The 17,500-nt window shown below is 45.6% G+C and overlaps 1 protein-coding gene across 2 annotated transcripts in view; it reads left to right on the top strand.

Moving 5' to 3' along the window:
• Positions 1–17,500, top strand: part of ankrd44 (ankyrin repeat domain 44) — a 54,198-nt gene that overhangs the window by 7,468 nt on the left and 29,230 nt on the right. For both annotated transcript variants that reach the window (XM_083642115.1, XM_083642114.1), the window contains exons 2-8: positions 2,323–2,406; positions 5,456–5,534; positions 6,698–6,768; positions 12,579–12,779; positions 14,010–14,097; positions 15,079–15,221; positions 16,429–16,641. In XM_083642115.1, the coding sequence (XP_083498241.1) occupies positions 2,323–2,406; positions 5,456–5,534; positions 6,698–6,768; positions 12,579–12,779; positions 14,010–14,097; positions 15,079–15,221; positions 16,429–16,641 (879 nt within the window). The remainder of the gene's footprint in view (positions 1–2,322; positions 2,407–5,455; positions 5,535–6,697; positions 6,769–12,578; positions 12,780–14,009; positions 14,098–15,078; positions 15,222–16,428; positions 16,642–17,500) is intronic.

Here is a 17,500-nt window from a genome sequence, read left to right as displayed (position 1 = left end):
TATCGAAGTTAGAAATTCTAGTTCGTATTGTGACACCCCTATAATGTGGCTTACCTACTACTTGTTTTTGTGTAGGGATTAAGTTTCATCAGCGTTGACTATGAGCATTCTGACTGCACTGTGTGTGTGTGTGTGTGTGCGCGTGTGTGCGCGCGTGTGTGTGTGTGTGCGCATGCGTGCGTGTGTGTGTGTGTATGCGTGCGTGTGTGTGTGTGTGTGTGTGTGTGCGTGTGTGTGTGCGTGTGTGTGTGTGCGTGTGCGTGTGTCGTGTGCGTGTGTGCGTGTGTGTGTGTGTGTGTGTGTGCGCGCATGCGTGCATGTGTGTTTGTGTGTGTGCATGCGCCCGCCGTGTTTGACTGGTACCTGTATTTATCTCATATCTGTAATCCCGGAGAGAAAATATGGGCTTTGGAGGCATGACCTCCACTCGATGCCCTTTGGAGCGTTCCCACGGTCATGGAAAACATGGAAAAGTCATAGCGTTTCAAAATCTCGTTGTCCAGGCCTGGAAAAGTCATGGAATTAGTAAAGTCCTTGAAAGATTTGGAAGAGTCATGGAATTTTGTTGTGTGTAATAAAATTAATTGTTACAGTAGTCTGACGTAATGTAACATAAGGCAAATTGATTTCCTGTAGCTGTTGATCTAAATCCAATAAAAAGAGGTGTGTCCTATTTGTCCAGATCAGTCACCGCCTCACATTACATGTACATGATTCTATTGTGGATCATTGCTGTAGACCTGTAGGCTGCAGACCTGTAGGCTCAGGCTGCAGACCTGTAGGCTCAGGCTGTAGACCTGTAGGCTCAGGCTGTAGACCTGTAGGCTCAGGCTGTAGACCTGTAGGCTCAGGCTGTAGACCTGTAGGCTCAGGCTGTAGACCTGTAGGCTGTAGACCTGTAGGCTGCAGACCTGTAGGCTCAGGCTGTAGACCTGTAGGCTCAGGCTGTAGACCTGTAGGCTCAGGCTGTAGACCTGTAGGCTCAGGCTGTAGACCTGTAGGCTGTAGACCTGTAGGCTGCAGACCTGTAGGCTCAGGCTGTAGACCAGTAGGCTGCAGACCTGTAGGCTGCAGACCTGTAGGCTCAGGCTGTAGACCTGTAGGCTGTAGACCTGTAGGCTGCAGACCTGTAGGCTGTAGACCTGTAGGCTCAGGCTGTAGACCTGTAGGCTGTAGACCTGTAGGCTGCAGACCTGTAGGCTGTAGACCTGTAGGCTGCAGACCTGTAGGCTGTAGACCTGTAGGCTGTAGACCTGTAGGCTGCAGACCTGTAGGCTGTAGACCTGTAGGCTGCAGACCTGTAGGCTGTAGACCTGTAGGCTCAGGCTGTAGACCTGTAGGCTCAGGCTGTAGACCTGTAGGCTGTAGACCTGTAGGCTGCAGACCTGTAGGCTCAGGCTGTAGACCTGTAGGCTGTAGACCTGTAGGCTGCAGACCTGTAGGCTCAGGCTGTAGACCTGTAGGCTGCAGACCTGTAGGCTCAGGCTGTAGACCTGTAGGCTCAGGCTGTAGACCTGTAGGCTGTAGACCTGTAGGCTCAGGCTGTAGACCTGTAGGCTCAGGCTGTAGACCTGTAGGCTGTAGACCTGTAGGCTCAGGCTGTAGACCTGTAGGCGCAGGCTGTAGACCTGTAGGCTGTAGACCTGTAGGCTCAGGCTGTAGACCTGTAGGCTCAGGCTGTAGACCTGTAGGCTCAGGCTGTAGACCTGTAGGCTCAGGCTGTAGACCAGTAGGCTGTAGACCTGTAGGCTCAGGCTGTAGACCTGTAGGCTCAGGCTGTAGACCTGTATGCTATAGACCTGTAGGCTGCAGTGCAGATCAGTAGTAGCCCTCTCTGCTCCAGCTTGTGTAAACAAAGCACAGGCCAGCTGAGGCAGCTGCTCTTGCACACACACACACACACACACACACACACACACACACACACACACACACACACACACACACACACACACACACACACACACACACACACACACACACACACACACACACACACACACACAGTATTCCATACCGTGGGAATGATTACTGGACACTGTCTCTGCACATTTCTTGTGTTTAATGTCCAGTGGATGAGTGTGATTTCCCTCACATGGCGCTTCTAGCTCGCTTTGATCAATGTGCCGATTGTTTGCGTTGATGACAGAGATGTTGCACATGGCCTTTTAACATAACGTCTCTATTTAGTTTGCTGACTTGTTGCCTCTGGTCACATGTTCAATGTGCATGAGACAGACAGGGCGTGGTGGTGTTGAGACAGACAGGGCGTCGTGGTGTCGGCTCTTTGGACTTCATGCTTCTGTCTTTGTCTCTTTCCAGCCGCCGCTCATCCAGGCTATCTTCAATGGAGACCCTGAGGAGATCCGTATGCTCATCTACAAGTCTGAAGACATCAACGCTCTGGTGAGGCCAGAGGACATGTGTATTTAGAGAAGAGCATTTACCTGCATTTCTAGGATGACAAAAGTCTTTTTGGCATACATTGTACATTTATAGTATACATCATACAGTGTTTCCCCTAGAAAGATTTTCAGGCCTGGAGGGATTTCGAAACGTCCCCCGACCGCAACGGCGGGGGCCCTCGCTGGCGACGCTAAACCTTTAGCTAACCTGTTCGCATCTACAGTATGTTCGCAATGGTATCCCAGCTATCATCATACTATTATGGGATGTGATGCCAACAGTTGTATTATGGGATGTGTGTTTCCCAGGCAACGACACACGTTGACACCAAATGACAAAATGCTTATTGTTTTGAATGATTTGGCATCTTCTATTACTGTCAACACTAGTATTGTTGTATTTTAATAATATGCCATAAAGGTTTATTGAAATTTTGGGGAGAGCAGGAAAGAAAATCTTAAAAAAAATCTTTAAAAAAATAAAAAAATCTGGCCTGGCGCGGGCATCGTTGGCCTGGCGGGCCCGCCAGGCCTGTAGAATGGTAGGGCAAACACTGTCATAAATTATTAACATCAGAACAGATAGGGTCTTTTATGAAAGAAAAAAACACATACATTAACACTTTGCTGAAAATACAATTTGAGTTTTGCATGTTGGTGCTGGTTTGCATTATTATGACTGAGCCAAAGTCATACTGTAGTTAAGCCACCATTTTATTTTCCACTCCATCATTCACTGCTCATCATCAGCTTACAGGCAAATCATCACGCAACGCCACCTCTGCTCTGTCCTGACAACCTTCTCTTCTTCTCTCTCCTCACCATCACTTCCTGTGTGGGCTAGCAGCACCCGAGGGTCTGCATTGGGGGTGGGGGGAGGTCACACAGCTCAAAGGGTCAGCACGGCCAAAGTTCAGTCTCATTGTTTATTTACACCAGCTCATATATATGCGTGTATTAGTGATGCCACGGTTCTTCAATTGTGAATATTACAAGCTTGCTTCAGCGAGGAGTGTAACAGTGAAAACACACACCGCACGCGTCTCCTGCACGTAAGCTGCGCGGCGCGACCATTTGCGACCTTGTGCGCAGCCAGTTTTCATTAGGACACCATGTTAACAGATCTGTCAGTCCACACCGAATTGCGCGCAGCACGCAGCTCAACTCGGCTCAGCGGACGCTCAGGGCCGCTCAGCTCAGCCTGGAGTTCTATTTTCCTGCGCGGCCGTCTGCGCCCGTGAGCGACTCTGTCAAGCAGAACAGATCAGATCAGGGCAGACAGGAACTCCGAAACCGGACATTCGTCAAATAAAACCAATTTCAAAGTGAAATAATGTTTATTTACGTTGTTGATTGCCCGTTTTGGAAGTGTGAAAATAGAGAAAGAGCAGTGGGAGAGGGGGAGCGGCTTCTAGGGGCTAGTTGCCTGCGGAGCAACAAGTAGAGAGCTAGGACTCGCCTTCTCTCTACAACAGCACGCACTGGGAATACGGGAGGAGAACAGACAAATATGATGCAATTGCATTTTATAACGAAGGTAGCCATTAACTGTTATCCCAAACATATTACTTTGTATATTTATGTCGTCATTTACTTGGCCATGATAACGAAGACAGGAGATCTGGGGCAAAATATATAGCGGACGAGCAGAGCGCGCAAAGTGAGCTGCGCTGCGCTCTCTGTGTGGACACTTTAAGCGCCTTCTGCGCGGAGGTGCGCTGCGCGGCGCATGCGCGCAAGTTCCGCGTACTGGTGTGTCCCCAGCGTAAGCCATAGCGCCCAGAGCGTATCTGTAACAAATTAGGATCAATAGACTTGCACTCATGTCCGTCCCAAACGTACCTCCACTCCATGCTGCCACAGACTTCAAAGGGGTGAAACGGCAGAACCTAGGGGTGGGGGAAAAAATCGATTCACCTAAGTATCGCGATTTTTAATGTCACGATTTTTTGAATCGATCTTTTATTCCAGAATCGATAATCGCCAAAAAAAAAAAATTTTTTTTTTTTTTTTTTTTTTTTTTTGGTGCTTGCAGTCAGGCCACTCACTGAACAGCAGGCCAGGCGCCGCCTACTGGTTTACTAGTGGTTTTATTACTTTATTAGTTAGTCTGAAGTAATAATTACACTTCAGGGTTAAAGTGGGTGCATCTCATTGTCAAATTGGGCTTCAAACGGCCCAAATTTCACGCGCGTCGGCCCATACCGGCCTGGCCTGCTTGGTATCTAATGCCCGGCCTGAATTATGATCCCAGTCCGCCCCTGTTTTTAACTATATCGCCCAGCCCTACTCATGATATATAATATACAGTCTCTAGTGTATGATTAAACTTTTCCCATGTTCTAATCTAGTGTAAAAAAGCAAACAAACTGAAAAAAGAAAAGAAAAAAATAAACAAAAATCGCAATAAATTGTAATATCGAATCGCAATAATCGTAGAATCGCAATACTTAAGAATCGCAATATAAATCGAATCGGCACCCAAGAATCGTGATAGTATCGAATCGGGAGATAAGTGAATCGCCACAGCCCTAGCAGAACCCCAGCACGTCACCCACCCTGCCGGACGAACTCAACGCGTTCTACGCTAGGTTCGACCCCTCTGCCAGAGCTACCCTCAGGGAGGAGATACAGGGTCCCAAGAGCACGCACAAATCGCTTGAGGGACAGTTTCTTCTCACAGGCCACGAGACTCCTTAACATATACAAATAGTGTAGTAGCCGTACTGTACCGCACTGCAGCTGCTACCATCACGTATGACTAATGTTCAATAGTATGTTTAATTAGGTATATGCTATTTGCACCTAACAGAATTATGTTTAATTATGTTTAAAGTATGTTCATGCCATTTGCACATATGGGCAGTGAATACGCCACTGTCTGTGGCGTGTCTTACTGCTTTATTGCTTGTTGCCTCTTGTTTTTATTTATTTATCTTTTATGTTGTAACGGAGCCTACAGCACAAGAATTTCACACGTGATACTTGTACTACGGAGTGACAATAAAAATCTTGAATCTTGAATCTTGAATCTACCTTTCCTCCCTCAGGATGGCGAGAAGCGCACCCCGCTCCATGCAGCAGCTTTCCTGGGCGATGCCGAGATCACCGAGCTCCTCATCCTCTCTGGTAAAACTCCTCTCTCCTCCTACAGTGGCCTCCTCTGGTTCCCCTCCTCCTCCTCCTCCTCCTCCTCCTCCTCCTCCTCCTCCTCCTCCTCCTCCTCCTCCTCCTCCTCTCTCCTCCTACAGTGGCCTCCTCTGGTTCCCCTCCTCCTCCTCCTCCTCTGTCCCTGCTCCTCGCCCTCTCCTGCACCGCTATCGACGCTCACACCTCTCAAAACATCATTAGTTACCAAAGATTTCTAAAACATCCCAGATTTTGGGCTCGTTACAAAATTTGGTATTTCTAAAAATGTATCTTCAAAATCAATTGCTTACATACATTTCCCTGCAGTATATAAAACATACATCACTGTCCTTGGACTTAATGGATAGCAAATGCCATATGGCAGATATTAGGGGTGGGCAATATCAATATTACCAATATCGTGATATGAGACTAGATATCGTGTCTTACATGTTGGATATGGTGATATGGTGATATATGGCATAATATAAGTGTTGTCTTTTCCAGGTTTGAAAGGCTGCATTACAGTAAAGTGATGTCATTTTCTCAACTCACCAGACTGTTCTAGCTGTTCTATTCATTGCCTTTACCTACTTAGTAATGATATCCACATTAATGATGATTATTTATCAAAAATACAATATATAATAATAAATATTTTGTGCAAGCCCCATAGTCATCCCTACAATAATATTGTCGCAATATTACAGGTAATTGGTCAAAAATATTATTTGTGATATTTGATTTTGTCCATATCGCCCAGCCCTATTTTGTTTGAATAAGAGTACTTGTGACATCTCACATGTGGCTTTGACTTAGCCCACTTTGTAGAAAATACAGAGATATCTATCGTGTATCTGTATAAAAATACAGAGATATGATTCTTTTGGTCCATATTGCTCAGCCCTAGAAGCAGATACACTTCTATCTGTCAGACATTGATATTCTTTTTGATCATTGTTGTTCTTCATGATTTTTGGGTGGTAAAATCTAGGATGTGAAGGATGGTTGTTCTACACGATCCTTCCTCCTGCTGTAGCTCCACACATGGAGCTGAAGGTGACGTTGACAGTGAGTGCGGCTGGTAGACTTTGACCTTTCCCTTCATGTCTGTTAATGGCACACTTTTCTCCTCCTCCTCCTTCCTCCCTCTCCCTCTGCAGGGGCTCGGGTCAACGCCAAAGACAACATGTGGCTCACCCCTCTCCATCGCGCCGTGGCTACTCGGAGCCAGGTGGGTGGGCGGGCGGGCGGGCGCACGCACGCACGCACACACACACACTCAGACACACACACACACACACACACACACACACACACACACACACACACACACACACACACACACGCACACACACACACACACACACACACGCACACTCAGACACACACACACACACACACACACACACACACGCACACGCACACGCACACACACACTCAGACACACACACGCACGCACGCACACACACACACACACACACACACACACACACACACACACACACACACACACACTCACTCACCTGCTGAGTCCAATCCTTTATTCCATAACAACAAGTCAAACCGCATGGTGAAAGATCCACTGTGACACAGGTGTCAAGGAGCTAAGCCGCTCTGCGTGCTACTTACCTGTTAGCATGAGGCTATTATTGTTAACGAAAACTAGTGAAATGATGAAAACTAGGTGTGGGGGAAAAAAAACATTTTCGTTAACTGAAATACAAGTAAATACACAACGCTTTACAACCAAAAATAGTAACTAACTCAAACTGTAATGTGTGTTTACAAAACTCAAATACATTAAAATGATAGGGAAAATGTATTTCGTTTCCGTCTGTCAATTTAATTCATACATAAGCCTAACATTTTGGGTGAGCACACAAATGACGCAAACACACTAACATGTTTTATAGTTGTCTTTTGTGAATAGCTTTTTTAATGCTATGATATAATAATAATAATAATAATAATAACTTTATTTATAGAGCACCTTTCACAGACCGAAATCACAAAGTGCTTTACAAAGCAAAAGAAAATACAGAGAATACAAATTAGAATCGAGAATAAAAATAGAGGTCACTGAACTAGTGTTCAGGACAGTAAACAATACTGCAAAATATCCTACACAATACAAATGGACCACGTTGTTAAAGATACATCTTTCAATAAAACATCAACAATCAACAATCTTTGAAAGCCTCTCTAAACAGGTGAGTCTTTAGGAGGCGTTTAAAGGACTCCACAGAACCAGCCGATCTAAGGGGCGGAGGCAGGCTGTTCCACAGTTTAGGGGCCATGGCCTCAAAGGCTCGGTCGCCACGGGTCTTGAGGCGTGTCCGAGGAACCTGAAGCAGGTTTAGATCATTGGATCTGAGGGAACGAGCAGAAGTAAGGGGGTGAAGTAGGTCCGAGATGTAAACAGGTGCCTGAGAGTGTAGTGCTTTGTAGGTGAGGGTGATGATTTTGAACTGGAATCTATAGGCAACAGGTAACCAGTGAAGTGACTTGAGTACCGGGGTGATGTGACAACTCCTGTTTGACCTGGTGAGCAAGCGCGTGGCAGCATTTTGAATGGCCTGCACGCGGCGTAGAGCGGATTTACTGAGCAGTGGGAAAAGAGCATTGCAGTAATCTAATCGTGACGATATAAAGGCGTGAATCAGCATTTCCATCTCAGGAAGAGAGAGTGTGGATCGAAGTTTGCCAATATTTCGTAGGTGGAAAAAACATTTTTTAGAGAGCTGTTTTATATGGACGTCTAGTGAAAGAGAGTGGTCAAAAAAGACCCCTAGGTTACGTAGGCTAGGGCGGACGGCAGAGGAGAGAGGGCCAATCCTATTTTTTATCGTGGATGTGACACTATCCGGAGCGATAATGAGCACCTCGGTCTTGTCCTTATTTAGCTGCAGGAAATTTTCAGCCAACCATGCATTGATCGCACTAATACAGTCTAGAAGTCTGGAAATCTGACCTATCTCGTTTGGTTTGAAAGAGAAGCGGAGCTGGATATCATCAGCATACAAATGATATGAGATATCAAAACTGTGGATTAGTCTCCCCAGTGGAAGCATATACGTTCCAAATAGGACAGGCCCCAGGATCGATCCCTGTGGGACCCCACAGAACAGGGGAGCGGAAGAGGAAACAAAATTATTTATCTGTACACTAAAGCTGCGACCTGATAAAAAAGACCTAAACCAATCTAAGGCAGTGCCTGAAATGCCCACCCAGTCACGAAGCCTATCGATCAGGATAAGGTGGTCCACAGTGTCGAAAGCGGCACTGAGATCTAAGAGAACTAAAATCTGGTACTCTCCAGCATCGGTGGACATAAGCAGCTCATTTGTTACCCTCAGCAGGGACGCGTGCTTGCCGTAGGATGGGGCGTAACCTGACGACAGTGATGAATTTACATAAGTTTGTAAAACAGGACCAATAATTGGTAGAATTTTGAAAAATAAAGATGAAGGGATGACATCTAGAGGACTTGATGACGGTTTTAGTTTGCTGATCAGTTTCACCAGGTCAGCCAAACTAATGGGATTAAAGGAGTTTAAAGTTGAGGGACGACTAAAAGTGCTAGTAAACGGACTGCAGGGGCTAGGAAGAATGCTAGACCTTATGTCCTTAACCTTATCAACAAAGAAGGCCAGGAACTTATTGCATTCGGCAACCGAGGAACATGGGGGGGCAGAGGGGGGGGGGCAACCAGGTTATTAATAGTGTCAAAAAGAAATTTTGGGTTATTTTTAGAGCAGGAAATCAGGTTTGCAAAATATGCAGACCGGGAGTCCTTTACCAAGGCATTAAAAGATACTAAGAGTTCTTTAAGATCAAGACGATGCACTTCTAGCAAGGTGGTTTTCCACAGCCGCTCAGCTTTGCGACACCTACGTTTTAGACGACGGATGTCTTCCGTCATCCACGGGGTGGCGTTACAGATGGGTTTTACTCTAGCTTTAACAGGGGCCACCTGGTCTAAGATGGAGAGGCAGTAATCATTAAAAGACAGCAATAGAGTATCCACGCTAGGGTCACTGGGAAGAGCAAAATTGAAAAGAACGGAGAACTGGTCTACCGAAGCCTGGGTAATTATACGGGAACGGACCAAACTTTTGGGGCAGGGGGGGTCAGAGGGGATAGAGAGGTTAAAGAGGATGCTAAGATGGTCACTGATCAAAAAGTCTTCACAGTGAATATTTGTGATGTCCAGGCCAAGTGAGAAAACCAGGTCTAATGTGTGACCGCCAGTGTGCGTGGCACCAGAAACGTGTTGCTTCAGGTTGAAGGATTCCATTATACAATTGAATTCAGATGCTACATTATTTGAGATATCATTTATGTGCAGATTGAAATCACCGAGTACCAATAATCTATTGTATTTAATAATTGAAGTCATGAAATCAGAAAACTCGGAAAGAAATGGACCAGCCGGGCCAGGGGGACGATAAATTAAAACACAATAAAACGGATTTAAACGACCCACTTTGGTTAACTGTGATTCAAAGGTGGAGAAAGATTCAGTGTTCACTAATTGACATGAGAACTTGTTCTTTCGTATAGTTGCCAGACCACCACCACGGCCAGATAGGCGTGGGGTCCCAATAAAAGAGCAACCTATAGGACATAATTCATTTAAATGGATAAATTCCAAATCACGCTGCCAAGTTTCAGTTATAAACAGGAATGACAGATTTTCCCTAGTGAACAAGTCATTTAGAATGTGGGATTTGTTTGTTATTGAACAAGCATTTAACAGACATATTTTGACTGGGGAAATCAGACTGTCATCAGGATTTGAGGTTAATACCGATTTTGATAGAGGAACAGGTGCTAGGTTGTTCAAATGAATACCTCTATTTGGTCTTTCACCGTGGCATCTAACAGAAATCACAGGTAGAATGGGGAAATCAATTAGAAGGGCTGTAGGTGTTATTACTACGGAGGGGCATACGGGGGCGCTAGCAGTGGATGTAATGGGCTGAAGTGGCAACGGTGAAGAAGGAAATTCCGGAGGTTCTGCTACGCGTGACGTCAATAGTCAATCACGTGGGGGGCACGTTTCAGAGTGGACAGCGTGCTGTAGATTAGCCTCTAACATGTGACTACCCAGGCGATTCGGGTGGACACCATCGGATTTGAAGAATAAGCGGCGCTCCCAAAACAAGTTAAAATTGTCGATAAAAGAAATATTGGCAGCATTACAGGCGGATTTTAGCCAGGTGTGGAGGCTTAGAATCCTACTGAAGCGCTCTACTCCACGGGCCATAGTAGGGATGGGACCAGAAATATAGACAGATTTTCCGCAGCTGTTTAGCAACTCCAGGAGGTCATTATAATCAGCTGTGGTCTGCACAGACTGACGACGAGCGGTGTCATTTGACCCCACATGGACTATGATGCGTTTAACAGAAGTGGGAAGTATCTTGTTGAGTTCATCCATCCATCCATTCGCCTTCAACCACTTCTCCGGGATCGGGTCGTGGAGGTAGCAGGTCCAGCAGGGGACCCCGCACCTCCCTTTTCCCCTGGCCACATTAGCCAGTCCTGACTGGGCGATCCCGAGGCGTTTCCAGGCCGGCGTGGAGATATCATCTCTCCACCTAACCCTCGGTCTGCCCCGTGGTCTCCTCCCAGCTGGACGTGCCTGGTGGCATCCTTACCAGATGCCCCGAATCACCTCGACTGGCTCCTTTCTACGCACAGCAGCAGCAGCTCTACTCAGAGTCTCTCCCGGATCACTTCTTGTCGTTTTTTATTCCAATATGCTTTTTCGGACCTTTTTGAATCTCGCCCCTGACAAATACCTCCCACCCATATTACAAAAAAGACTCAAACTAACCATCAAACTAACCATAAAACTAATACAAACTAAAGTCAAACTAAGCATTAAAAACTAACTACCAAACTGTCTTTAAAAACGAATAAAAAAACGAAACAGAAATTGAAAACAAGAAGTCAAAACGAGTGTAATAACCCCCCCCCCCCCCCCCCACATGGCACGACGCACGCACGCACGCACGCATGCACGCACGCACACACACACACACACACACACACACACACACACACAGAGAGACACACACACACACACACACACACACACACACACACACAGAGACACACACACACACACACACACACACACACACACACACAGAGACACACACACACACACACACACACACACACACACGCACACACACACACACACACACAATTTCTTTGCCTATCCCAACATTCTTCAACTATTTTCAGGCCACACAACACAGTTTTCTGTGTAAGCATCAGAAATGTGGCTCAGATCAATGAAACATGTGTCAGTCAGTCTTGATGTCCAAACAGGTCGTTCAAGATGCTTTAGATGGTTGGAGGCTAATTTGACTGGTGTGACTGAGGTTTTCTATACATCCTACATGACTAGTATGACTACACAGTGTAGGAATGTATGAACATGTGTGCTTATGAATGGGGAGCTCTGTGTATCCACAGAATCTAACTCTAAGTATGAGGCATTAAATAGTGTATAGTAAAAGTATAGTAAATTGTCTCTAAAATACAGTCACTAGAGGTTTTATTTTGTTCACTTGCAATGAAAGGCTTCTTTGATTAGGATTATACTACATCTGATTAATACCAATGTATTAATTAATACAGAAGATAAAAGAAGAAAAAATAATTAAAAGAAAATACAGCGCTATTAGCACAATATGCTTAATCTCCCTTGACAATTAATTTCCTTTTATGCCCCTCATCCTGCCCATTTATAGTTGCAGAACTTTTATTGGCTGTTCCATCAGAAATACTGGTTTTGCCAGCTTGGTTTCTTTCTATTATTATTTTTTTAAATATTGGCATTAAATTCAATTCAAGGTACCATTAAAAGCTCTTGGCTTTCTGAAGCCTGCAGATACTCTTGACCTACTTTAACTGTCAGTTCTTTATGAATGAGTTATTATTATCATTAGTTGGTTCTTTATTCATATACACACTCTCAGACACATGCTGGCTCCTCCCTCTCTCCCTCTGCCCTCCCCCTAGGAGGCGGTGCGAGTGCTGATCCGCCATTCGGCCGACGTGAACTCGAGGGACAAGAACTGGCAGACGCCGCTGCACGTGGCCGCAGCCAACAACGCGCTGCACTGCGCCGAGGTCATCATCCCCCTGCTGAGCAGCGTGAACGTGTCTGACCGCGGCGGACGCACCGCCCTGCACCACGCCGCCCTCAACGGACACACCGAGGTACCGCGGCTGATGATCCACCGTCGATAGTGTCGGATCAATTCTCTCTCAATTTCTCAGTTTAACTTGATTTCTCGGTAAAAAAAAAAAAATCACACAATTAGTATCCTTTCGGCAACACCCCCCATCCCCCTTTGACACCCTATCGGTACAGCTTACAGTGAACAGGATATGATGCAACTGTGCCTTGCTATTCTGGGTGAGCAGCTCGGTATGTCATAAGGTTATCAAGTGGGCTGTTCACACTCCAGATCCTCCTTGTCTTTTAATAGAATCAGTCATAAATAGGCTGCACCGAAAATGAACAATGACCGAGCCGGCACATTTCTAGGGCCAAACTGAATGGCCGACTCGGCCAAGTGATGAGACATATTTACAATGCGGTTACATAAAGACCATAGAGACCCCCGCACACAGTCCTGTGCCACACGGACACACGCAAACGCTGAGGCCCACACACATACATCATAGGTGGGCGTGCAGCGACGCACACACAGCTGCATACCTAACTATCTTTCTCCCTCACTGTCAGATGGTGAATCTCCTCCATAACTAACTCCTGTCTTTCTCCCTCACTGTCTGTCAGATGGTGAATCTCCTCCATAACTAACTCCTGTCTTTCTCCCTCACTGTCTGTCTGATGGTGAATCTCCTCCATAACTAACTCCTGTCTTTCTCCCTCACTGTCAGGTGGTGAATCTCCTCCATACATAACTCCTGTCTTTCTCCCTCACTGTCTGTCAGGTGGTGAATCTCCTCCATAACTAACTCCTGTCTTTCTCCCTCACTGTCTGTCAGGTGGTGAATCTCCTCCATACATAACTCCTGTCTTTCTCCCTCACTGTCTGTCAGGTGGTGAATCTCCTCCATAACTAACTCATATCTTTCTCCCTCACTGTCTGTCAGGTGGTGAATCTCCTCCATAACTAACTCCTGTCTTTCTCCCTCACTGTCTGTCAGATGGTGAATCTCCTCCATAACTAACTCCTGTCTTTCTCCCTCACTGTCTGTCAGGTGGTGAATCTCCTCCATAACTAACTCCTGTTTTTCTCCCTCACTGTCTGTCAGGTGGTGAATCTCCTCCATATCTAACTCCTGTCTTTCTCCCTCACTGTCTGTCAGGTGGTGAATCTCCTCCATAACTAACTCCTGTCTTTCTCCCTCACTGTCTGTCAGGTGGTGAATCTCCTCCTTACCTAACTCCTGTCTTTCTCCCTCACTGTCTGTCAGATGGTGAATCTCCTCCTTGCAAAGGGAGCCAACATCAACGCCTTTGATAAGAAAGACGGCCGGGCGCTACACTGGGCGGCTTTCATGGGTAAGAGATGAAAACCGAGTTTGCAGAAGACGTTTATCTCGTTACACATCACGTCATCTTGATTCCTGGATGCAGCTACTGTATCTTTGCAGATGTGCTTTAAAAAAAAATCAATGGCTCTTGAGTCCCCCTAATGGCCAAAGAACTTAGTGTCCATTTAATGTTTTGCCAGCGCCCTTTTCTCATTATTAAAAGCAATGAGAAGCGACCGCAAGTTGCACAAAAGGCAGCTGCTCTCGAGCAGCCAGCGTTTGTTTCGTCAGAGCGGCGCGCTTTCAAAAGTTGTGACATGTTCAACTTTTCAGAAAAGCCACGTGAAACACTATTTGCCAGCCGACCAATCGCAATGATGGAGATGCTGGCTGTATCCCATAGAACAGCGATTCCCAACCTGTGGGCCCTCTGGTGGTCCACGGAGGTATTGCAAGGGAGCCACCAAATCATTACTTTTAACATTAAACAAATGAATCAAAAACTTTGCTGATGGACAACACTGAAAATGAAACATGTCTCAGATGCTGTGTTAGTGACTGGTAAATAAAAAAGTGCTCTGAGAATGAGATTTTTATGGGGTCGGAGGTGGGCCACGAAAAGTTTAGAGACTTTTTGAATGGGCCCTGAGTTGGGCCTCCTCACAAAAAGTGCTCTAGGCAGCAGTTTTTCCACAGAAAAAAACACAGAAAAATGCTATATGGACACACGGCCTTACTCTGATTCACAATCCCTTTGTAAAATCTGCGGTTAGTGATTAGCTAGGTAAGTACCTCATGAGAAATATCCAAAGTGCTCTTTGTTGACTTCGCTAATGTGATTCACAACCGGTTCACAACTTGCATGAATCAACTGCAGGATTCAGTTTGCTGGAGCAAGGCTTTCATGTTGCTTCCTAGAGTCTCCATCTAACAGCTGAGTCTTCATGTTTGCTCTGAGGTGTGGCCTACTGGTATGTATGATTTGTGTGCTCCGGCGCCCCCCCTACAGGTCATCTGGATGTAGTGTGTCTGCTGGTGAGCCAGGGAGCTGAGATCAGCTGTAAGGACAAGCGGGGATACACTGCCCTCCACACAGCAGCCTCCAGCGGACAGATCGCTGTGGTCAAACACCTGCTCAACCTGGCTGTAGAGGTCAGGACGCACGCTCACTCACTCACTCACTCACTCACTCACCCACGCTCCCTCTTATGCAGCAAGCTCAGTGACTATGTTTACATGGACTGCTATATTCCGATATTAAACTGATATAAAATTAAGACAATACTCTGAATAAAACACTGCCATGTAAACAACATTTTCTAACCGGAAATAAGATCATAAGATCACTAAGCAATAGTGAAATATAATATTAGGGATGCACCGATATGAAAATTTTGGCCGATGCCGATAACCGATATTGACATTGCTGTTATGGCCGATAACCGATATTTACCGATGTCGATATGATCTGTATAAAAACACATTTCTATGATAATAACATTTTGTACATACTGAAAAACACATGTACGTAAACACTGAATTTGAAAAAGTAATGCATTTCTTTATTTCAAAAACATTTGTAAAAGCCCATAAATCATAGAATTACTGCATTATTTCATCTCAATGTGAAGAATTTGGCTGATACCGATAACCGATATTAACATTGTAACATCGGACCGATATGTTAAAAAATAACTAACATCGGCCGATACTGATATATGATTGCCGATATATCGTGCATCCCTATATAATATAATATAATAATAGTCAAATGACCTAAGACTTGGAGTATTCTGATCTTAGTCGCATTATTGAAGTGCATTGTAGGCATGTATACAGTGTGCACCTTAATCGCACTATGGCATCCTACCAGAGTTTTCGCAGCATTTTGCAACGCATACGGCTGTCGGACTGCTTGACAACGCATTCTCTAGCTTCCAGCGAGTTATGTTTACGGAAGAAAAGATGGATGCCACCGGTAAAAAAAATAAGTCCCAGCAATTTGTCCGTAACACGATAGAAACATGACAGAAAGGCTTTCAGGTTACATTCAGGAGGGGAAACTACAAACATAGGACAACATAGGGACATCATGTGGTGGGCGTGTCTTCAGTCATTCATCAGACTCTGCTCTGTAGCATGTAAACAGGAATATGAATGGAATATTCCATAAGCAGCTCATGTAAACACCTTCATCTAAATATGGTCTTATTCAGAATAAAGTCAACAGTTGGATTCTTGCAGTCCGTGTGTCAGTGACACATACTCGCACACATTCATTCTCACTATGAAACCAGCACAATCGCACACATTGTCTGTCTCCCCTTGCATGAGGATTGTTTTCTCTGTCCGGCTGCAGATAGACGAGTCCAATGCGTTTGGGAACACGGCGCTCCACGTGGCGTGTTTTAACGGCCAGGACGCCGTGGTCAGCGAGCTGATCGACTACGGCGCCAACGTCAGCCAGCCCAACAACAAGGGCTTCACCCCGCTGCACTTCGCCGCCGCCTCCACACACGGAGCCCTCTGCCTGGAGTTCCTGGTCAACAACGGGGCCGACGTCAACGTCCAGGTACAGAGAAGCCGAACGGCTGCGTTTGTGCGGGGAGATTTCGGGCGTAGCGATTGCGGCGTACGTGAGGTCGGCAGGGTGGCTGAAAAGGAGTCACGTGACCAAAAGATTCATGCAAAACAAAAGTCTGTTACGTGTTGGCATTTTTAAACATCAATATTATATCATTGCTGAATTAATTATGATGAACAAAATGACACGATGGACAAGATGATTGGTAGCCTCTATCTCACACATGTGGTTTTGTTAGGACTAGTGTTTCAAAAGGATGACCACAATTCCCATAAATCCCCATTTCTTCCTGTTGAAGACCGTCACTCATTCCACCATCTGCCATTGCTAGAAAGTGAAAACCTTCGCTCCATTTGCTCTGGAAGAACATCTCCCTCTTCCTGTTTTGATTTACATTGTTTATTTAATGAGAAGGAATGGGACCGAATATGTCAGAACTCAAAGAAAATGTCTAGGGATATTAGAATTAGATTAATTCAATTCAAAATAATTAATCGGTTTTACTGGACCCCATCAAGGTTGCATAGATTGGGGCTGAAAGACACAGCAAACTGTTGGAGGTGTGAGAGGGCAGAGGGTACTCTTTTACATGCATTATGGTCATGTTCTGTTCTTCAAGATTTCTGGCACAAAGTTCATAAGAAAATCTGTGATATTGTGAAGCTTGATTTTCCTTTCTGTCCTAGACTTTATGTTTTGGGTGACCCCTCACTGCTCGCCCACTGTGTGGGTGAGGTAGCAGACTGGATCCAGACTAGTATTATGGTGGGGAGGCAAATGATAATGAGGGGGTGGAAAACAACAGGGGGACCCTCCATGCAGGAATGGCTGATTGAACTGGGAAGGG

Source organism: Poromitra crassiceps, assembly GCF_964638095.1.
Source record: "Poromitra crassiceps genome assembly, chromosome: 8".
Lineage (NCBI taxonomy): Eukaryota > Metazoa > Chordata > Actinopteri > Beryciformes > Melamphaidae > Poromitra > Poromitra crassiceps.
The sequence above is the reverse complement of the archived record's forward strand: the minus strand, read 5'-3'. Positions and strand labels throughout refer to the sequence as shown.